Here is an 8,185-nt window from a genome sequence, read left to right as displayed (position 1 = left end):
CGATTCAAACGCGAGTTTTGAGCAGTGTAGAGTAGCGCTTGTTGTTTCTCCGATCAGAAATGCAGACATGGTTTTATGTTTATGCAGCGCGATACGCAACGCGTAAAAAGACAGTATAAGTCATTATAATCAGTAATTATGTCCCCACTGGATGCAAAAAAATGCCTCGTTTGTAATGGGTTTTATTGTTTTTGTCTTGTCGCACCAGGACACAGGGCATCACAGTATGGCAAGGGGCGTAACATTTCCGTCACACACTTGAGGTATTCAGCCAATCACAATGCACTGGATAGCTGGCCAATCAGCGTACACCTCGCTTTTCAGACCGATGAGCTTTGTAACAATCGACGCGCTTCAGAAAGGCGGGGCATAGAGGAACAACAATAATGTACATTATGTGGAAAATAATGTGTTTTTTAACCTTAAACCACATAAACATTGCATTACACCAAATACACAACATAATGTTCTTTTTAGCAACGTCATATGACCCCTTTAAATGACTGGATTATCAACAAATATGTATTTCCACATGGTTAATATAATATTTAATATACAAACATTTCTAGCAAAGAACTGTATTATACTGTATATACCAGTAGCTTAATATAAAATTACTCATACTTTGATCTAACATTTTGGTCATACTGCTTATCCTATACACATAGATATTTTATTGATGATATTTTCATGTGCCCTTGTTGACACTGGAAAATGTGCTGATGTGTGTCATTTGGCAAAAACTAAAGGGACTGAACCAGCCGTTTGACACTTAAAATTATTTTTATTAAAACTATAATGATGCCGTCTCTGTGAAAGTATTGCTGTTTTGGTTGTAGTTTTTTAATTCCTTGTTAATGCGTAATGGATAACAGTGATGTGTGTTTCTTCACTGATGGCTGCCTTCTGAATGAGGTCAGCAGTTTGGAATTTGTGCTGAGTAACAGCAGAAAAACTGAGATCATGTGACTGATGATGACGGCAAACTGCAGTGACTCATACCTACACATGAGAGCCAGGACTTTGAAAATCCACACTATTTGCCAGTTTTTGCAGTTTAACTGTTTTTTTAGCATTTAGACAAAGACAGAAGTCTTTGACAAAGCTTTGGTCAGATAATGGATAATGACACGTGTAATTATCAAATGCATATATGGAATGGAGGAAGCTGCTCATTAACCGAGCCTGTTTCCTGTTTGCTTCTGTCTGTCACAGGGCGTATGCGGCCAACAAGGAGTCTCACGCCACGCTTGTGTTCCATAACCTGCTGGGGGAGATCGATCAGCAGTACAGCCGCTTCCTGCAGGAGAACAATGTCCTGTACCAACACAACCTGCGGCGCATCAAACAGCACCTGCAGAGCAAGTATCTGGAGAAGCCCATGGAGATCGCCCGCATCGTGGCCCGCTGCCTGTGGGAAGAGCAGCGTCTGCTGCAGACGGCCACCACTGCACAGCAGGTAGACACACACACATACATATATGCATACATGCACAATTACACTCTTGAATAGGCACATTTAAACACATACAGATGAATAATGTATTTACTCGTGGGTGATATTTCATACTCGTTGAGCTTCTATGGTGAATAAATTTCAAGAGAGAAATTTTTAGATTTTTATTGAACGTTCCATCTGGGTTTCATTTATAAATAAATTCGCAATTAACCTGCACACAATATATATATATACGATTCGAAGCTTGTGTTGTTAATTGTCATAGAAATCATGTGACCAATGACAAACAAAGCTTCACTTTCTGTCCAGTCACGTGCGCGATTCACTTTGCGTGTGGAAATGTTCGATCCCCCAGATCTTACTTTACGAATAAGTTTTAATTCTGACTTATTCAGTTACATTTTAGATACTCAGTCATACAAGTAATATGAAGAATACAAATTATATTATATTATATGACAATATTTGTCATATGTGTACATTATTCTTCTATTACATCATATTGAAATTCAGCTGGTATTAAATTGCACAGTTTAATGGGTAAATTAATTTATCAGAGACAGAAATTCAACAAACACAAACACACACACACACTGTTAGGCTTTTAATTGTGCACGTAACTTGAATCAATCTGTGGAATATGTGGTAGATGCCTTGTCCTACCGAGTGTCTTTCACAGGCTGTTGGCTGCAATATTTTTTATTAACCACCAGAAGGCACTGTTTTCGAGACACTCAAAGCTTTGAATCTTTTCCTGAAACAGTCAGAGGAAAGCCTCAGTGCTTCACCAGGCTTCATTTGCCCATCCCTACCCCCTACACCGGGACAGATTATGACACAGTGGTGCCCTGGGCACGGACCGATTAAAGGCCCCCCTCGGTTGAAATTTCGTTCCTTTTTTATTCTAAATTTTTCCAAACTTGTTAACTATATCATAAAATATCACGATTCTCAAATATAAGTAAATACATTTTGCACCGTTATAGATCATGTTAGTTTATCTATAATGGGCTATGGGAAAAGTAGCCTAATATTAGTGTAATCTATTAACTAGCCTATGCATAAACCCATCTTTTAACTTGTACTAGATATGGGTGTCATGTCATAGAATATTTTTAATACGACTGACTTTGTATTTAACGTAAATTTAATAAAAACATAGTAAGTTACTAATTATAACACTTTCATTGTACATAAAGAGAGCAAAGAATATTTGCATTATCAAAGAATATTAACTTCAGTCTAGACAGAGTTCAAGCACTCTCAACAACTCCCATTATAATTACTGAAGCGGTTTATACTGTGAAATGAATATCTTACTTACATCGTACACACATCTGCACTTTGTTTATTATGAGAGAATTCGCCAGAGAGCAGCATTCAGTCAGCGAGCGCGTGCACTGAACAAAACATGGGCTTTTCAGCGATGACTCATCTGATTGGCCATTGCATTCATAATCTCAACAGAATCCTGTCTGATTGGCAGTGGCGGTTCGTGGGTTTTAAAATAGAGGAGGCACACTAATTGTAACGTTATTGGTTATTGTAACGTCTGGGATCCCTGCCGATTATTATTATTATATTATTTGCTTAACCACTTTAAAATGGCCTTTTGGTTGCTTTTAGTCAGAAAACGTAAAGAAAAGGACATGCATACAGCAAGATAATATAACTTCACTTACCTGGCCTATCACTTGAAGCAAACATCCATCCCTTCTTAAAAGTCTGTGTTAAAAGAGAGCTGACTGTTGCGCCATTTAATTAAGCCGACTGCTGTAGCCTATATCCAGCTTAGGCTGTTTTCCCTAAATTTGTACTGTTTGAATGACAGCTTGGTAAATCTGTTGGCAATCAAATATTCAATATCGCTACTCATCATAACTACTAGGTACATTATCAACGCAGCGGCAGACGTTCAAACTAATATCACGTAATTTACGTCTCTGTGATGATTGGTTGATATCAGAAGGGAGGCTAGCCTCCCTTGCGAGGGTTCTTTTCTCAACACTCCTCAGCGCTGAAAGTGAACACTCGATGGTGATTGGCTAATTTTTTACCAACGGAGGCACAAGAGCTCCGCGCTCCCCTGGCCTCCCCCTACCCTTCTCTATCACCTAGCGGTTGTAATTACATCAGCAGATTCGGCACATTCGCGATAGAAAAGCGGCGCTTTCACGTTATGGTATTACAACTGTGAAATTACATACAAAAAATACACATTCTGAGACATTAACTGAAATGAATTGTGAATTTTATTAACATTAAATCGTCCTCCTCCCATTTTCACCTCAAAATTATGGGGAGGCTGTGCCTCCCCTGCCTCCCCCGACGAGCCGCCACTGGTGATTGGTTATAATGCGCAGCACTGTAAAAACGCATCTGGCTCAGCACCAGCCAAAGCACGATCGCAGATTTGAATTTGGCAGCTGATGCTGTGCCGCACTGAACGTTCTAGTCGTATCAAATATAAAAAATATATATTATTCAGCCATTTTTGGTCTTTTGGAAGCTGCATTCAAAATTCACTTTGCTTAAAACCTTGAGGGGGCATGGTTGACATCGCGTTCTTGGAGGAGCAGTATTTCGGCTGGGCCCCCCTCTGGTCTAGTGCCTTGGGCACGTGCCCGGTAGGCCCGTGCGTTAATCCGTCCCTGCCCCTACATATTTCATTGTGCGTGACATAATTTACACACAGTGTGTGTCTTCTCCAGGTCGTGCTCAGGTTGTTCATAAAAGCCGAAATGTGGCCAGATGTCGGCTTTTAAAGTAGTTGGAGCATTTTTAATTACTTGCACTCGCTTCTCGCCTCCCTCTGCCATTAGGTGCGTTTGATTTGAAGCAGCGCTGCGCATGATGAGTGTATGACATCAACCGCGAAAGCATAAGGATCCGTCTGCTCTCTTATCGCTCTCGCGGTACTTGGTCATACACTGATCAGCGGTGCTTTAAGCCGAACGCGCCTAATGTATGCTACCGCGATAAAGCACGTATGTGACAAATGACGTCAGAAAAGCGCCAGTATGTTATAATCGGTTATGGTCTATTACTGAACCGATACTGAATCGTCCTCGTCTGCATCGCGATGCATCGAAGAAACGATTCATTTCGAAACCCCTAGTAATAGTATACACAAAGTGCTTGGAAATGGGTTCCACTTTTTAACGACATATTCAGATTTCTTTTTCTCCAAATATCTTGCACATCTCTAGGATGGCCAGGTTGCCCATCCTACTGGCACTGTGGTGACAGAAAAACAGCAGATACTAGAACACAACCTGCAGGATATTAGGAAGAGAGTACAGGTCAGTACATAAAATCACACTGTAATTGACTAACATTGATTTGTCTTGTTCACAGTTACAGGTACATATGCATCACTTTATCATCTCTCCAAAAGATGCTGTTTTGAACACAAACCTTTTCTTTAACAGCATTTTTTGACGTGTAGAAGTAGTCATCTTGCAAGGGGGGTTTCAAACTTGTGATGCCACAGACCCTCAAATGATTATCCCCTTCCTAAAATAATAAGGCATCTAGATATTTTTATGTATAAAGACTAATTTATGTTTTTTAACATTTTATGGAAAATATTTCTTTTTTTATTGTGTTGACACTATATTTTTTCTGTTCACTATTAAAGTACTGATAGATGTGTAAACCTGAATATAAGATACAACTAGGGCTGTCAATAGAATAAAATAATTGTCATTAATCTACTCATTTCAGACTAGTTCTTATAAAAGCTGTGATAAAAAAAACGTATTTACCCTTTTTTAATAATTATTGCCCCTCTTTTCTTCATTTTTCATTTTGTAATGTTCCACAAACCCCCTAGCACCCCCTTACAGCCCCAGTTTGAAAGCCCAATTTTTAACATATTGCCCTCGAGTACAAAATGTCTTATATTTTGCCCTTTATGGGATACATCCTCTCACTCATCCGTCTGCCTTAATCTTTCTGTACAGGATATGGAGCAGAAGATGAAGATGTTAGAAAATCTGCAAGATGATTTTGACTTCAACTACAAAACTCTTAAAAGTGCTGGAGGTATGATGAGTAAATGTACAAGTCTTTTTTCTGTCCAAAATCTCTCTAATAGCCTCAATCACTGATAAAATCTCAACAAATCTGTCACCTTTCAGAGTTGTCCCAAGACCTGAATGGAAACAGCCAGGCAGCAGCCACAAGGCAGAAGATGTCTCAGCTTGAGCAGATGCTGAGCGCTCTGGATCAGCTGAGGAGGGTGAGATACAGAATCAAGTCACAAAATACAGTAGCCCCTTTCACACAGTAACACCAGTAAATTGCCGTAAAAATTACCAGAATGACTTTACCAGTAAATACAAAAATGCGCTGTTCACACAGGCAATGACGTTCCGTCTTTTTACCAGTAAAGCACCTTTCACACATCAATTTCAAAATACCGGTAAATTCTGTTACATAGTTAACCAGAAATGACCTCTAAACGGCTGTGCGTCCCGGTGTTGTGTTTGTAAACATGGAGGGGTAAACGTGGCCAGTGTTTTTGTTGATGTCTTCATTTTTGTGTCAAATGTTCACATTCATGTAGCTGCTTTTGGCCCAGAGATATCGCGTTAGACGACTTCAAACCGAACTACACAGTGGGGAGTAAATGTGTCATCTGCATCAGAATGTTATGATTGGCCCAGAACCATTGAATTTTGAATATTTTAACGGCTCTGGATTGGCTCAGAGTAGACGTCTTACGTCAGTGCGTTCTGAACTTGTACATGCTCATACCGGTAATCTTCATTCTGCGTTCACACAGAGCGCATTACCATTAATTTACTGGTAATGTTAAAACTTCTCATACCGGTAAATTGCTGGAACGAATTTACCAATATTTTTGGAAAGGTCCTGTTTACACATGATCTCTTAACGGTAATTTACCAGTAAAGTAAACTAATGTTGACTTCTAGGGTCTTGAAATGACAGCCCAGAAAATCGTTCATTACATTCACACTGATCACCCTTGGTTCAAAAGTTCAATGTTTTTCTGTTTTGCAGCAAATAGTGACTGAGATGGCAGGGCTGCTGTCTGCCATGGACTTTGTGCAGAAGAATCTGACAGATGAAGAACTGGCTGACTGGAAGAGGAGGCAGCAGATCGCTTGCATCGGAGGACCACCGAACATCTGCCTGGACCGCTTAGAGACATGGTACACAGTCCGTTCACAGCCAAACCTGCTTTTAAATCACACCTTTTTGTGGATTGGATCAGTTTTTTTTTTTAAATCTCTTGTCTTTCAGGATCACCTCTTTGGCTGAGTCACAGTTGCAGATAAGACAGCAGATCAAGAAACTGGAGGAGCTTCAACAGAAGGTCTCGTACAAAGGAGATCCGATTATTCAACACCGCCCAGCTCTGGAGGAGAAGATCGTAGACCTGTTCCGCAACCTCATGAAGAGGTTTGAAATCACTCACTCATGTGTAAACTTTATAAACCAACGAAACAGGATCTGATCAGTGATGTTTGCTTGTCATTGCAGTGCATTTGTTGTTGAGAGGCAGCCTTGTATGCCCATGCACCCTGACCGACCACTTGTCATCAAAACAGGAGTTCAGTTCACCACCAAAGTCAGGTGGGTACACACAGTGGTGAGTTATAAAGAAAAGACGTCTAGACACACATGGTAAATTTTTCCCCCTCCCCTCTTTCAGGTTACTTGTGAAATTCCCAGAGTTGAACTACCAGCTGAAAATCAAAGTGTGTATTGACAAGTAAGTCCCACTTCCTGCCTGTGACATCATAATGAAATGACTTTGACATGCCAAATTTGAATCTTTTCCTCCTGTGTTCTGCAGGGAATCAGGTGACGTGGCAGCCATTCGAGGGTAAGTTTTGAGGTTAAAATGATGCAGTTCTCACCGAGTTAAACTGTCATATGGTTATTTGCAGTTATAGGCTAATATACATTGGGCAGGCCAATTAATTGGCCAGTATTTGGGCAATAAAATTAATATTTTGTAGAAGTTTCATTTTTATCATTAAATTATATTGTACAGTTACAAAAAAATGTGGTGAAATTAAGTCTCTTTCTTGCTTGTACCTGTAAAAGTTTTTGCATTACGGAGTCCTCTGCTTCTTTTTCTCCAGTTCACGAAAGTTCAACATCCTTGGCACCAACACGAAGGTGATGAACATGGAGGAATCCAACAATGGCAGCCTGTCAGCAGAGTTCAAACATCTGGTAAGTTCAGCCATTATGCCAAAACCCCCTTTTTTTTCAGAGTGCAGAGCCATATGTTTTCTGAATTTGTGAGTTGCATTGGACACTGTTGGCCATCTGAAGCAAAATTAAACTTCCTAAAAAAAATCTTTTTAAACTTGTGTTTATTGTGTGTACTAACACTGTCCAGCATTGAATATATTTAATCTTAAACATGTTCTTCAGTGTTACTGAAACAACTTTATTCGAGGCAAAAATGATGGTTTACTGAGGCCATCATTTGTGTAAAAACTGATCATGAATAAATCATTTTCACTCAGTAGATGATTTATTTCACTCTTTGTAAAGCTCATCATAGTTTAAAAAATGTAATTTAAAAGCATCTAAGCATAGAAGGTGTTTAAATAATTTATTTATATTAGTGCTGTCAAATTGATTAATCACTATTAATCGCATCCAAAATAAAAGTTTGTGTTTACATAATATATGTGTGTGTGTGTACTGTGTATATTTATATGTATATATATAAATACG

At 39.3% G+C, this 8,185-nt stretch overlaps 1 protein-coding gene across 3 annotated transcripts in view; it reads left to right on the top strand.

The window, feature by feature from the left end:
* LOC107653351 (signal transducer and activator of transcription 3-like) overlaps nucleotides 1-8,185 on the top strand; it is a 26,324-nt gene that overhangs the window by 7,421 nt on the left and 10,718 nt on the right. For all 3 annotated transcript variants that reach the window (XM_016440052.1, XM_016440048.1, XM_016440062.1), the window contains exons 4-12: nucleotides 4,669-4,761; nucleotides 5,425-5,506; nucleotides 5,602-5,702; nucleotides 6,488-6,639; nucleotides 6,731-6,889; nucleotides 6,971-7,063; nucleotides 7,143-7,202; nucleotides 7,287-7,316; nucleotides 7,579-7,672. In XM_016440052.1, the coding sequence (XP_016295538.1) occupies nucleotides 4,669-4,761; nucleotides 5,425-5,506; nucleotides 5,602-5,702; nucleotides 6,488-6,639; nucleotides 6,731-6,889; nucleotides 6,971-7,063; nucleotides 7,143-7,202; nucleotides 7,287-7,316; nucleotides 7,579-7,672 (864 nt within the window). The remainder of the gene's footprint in view (nucleotides 1-4,668; nucleotides 4,762-5,424; nucleotides 5,507-5,601; nucleotides 5,703-6,487; nucleotides 6,640-6,730; nucleotides 6,890-6,970; nucleotides 7,064-7,142; nucleotides 7,203-7,286; nucleotides 7,317-7,578; nucleotides 7,673-8,185) is intronic.

This window comes from Sinocyclocheilus anshuiensis, unplaced genomic scaffold (genome assembly GCF_001515605.1).
Source record: "Sinocyclocheilus anshuiensis isolate Anshui unplaced genomic scaffold, SAMN03320099.WGS_v1.1 scaffold2013, whole genome shotgun sequence".
In the NCBI taxonomy this organism is placed as follows: domain Eukaryota; kingdom Metazoa; phylum Chordata; class Actinopteri; order Cypriniformes; family Cyprinidae; genus Sinocyclocheilus; species Sinocyclocheilus anshuiensis.
Note: the sequence above shows the minus strand (reverse complement) of the source record. Positions and strands in the feature narration are given on the sequence as shown.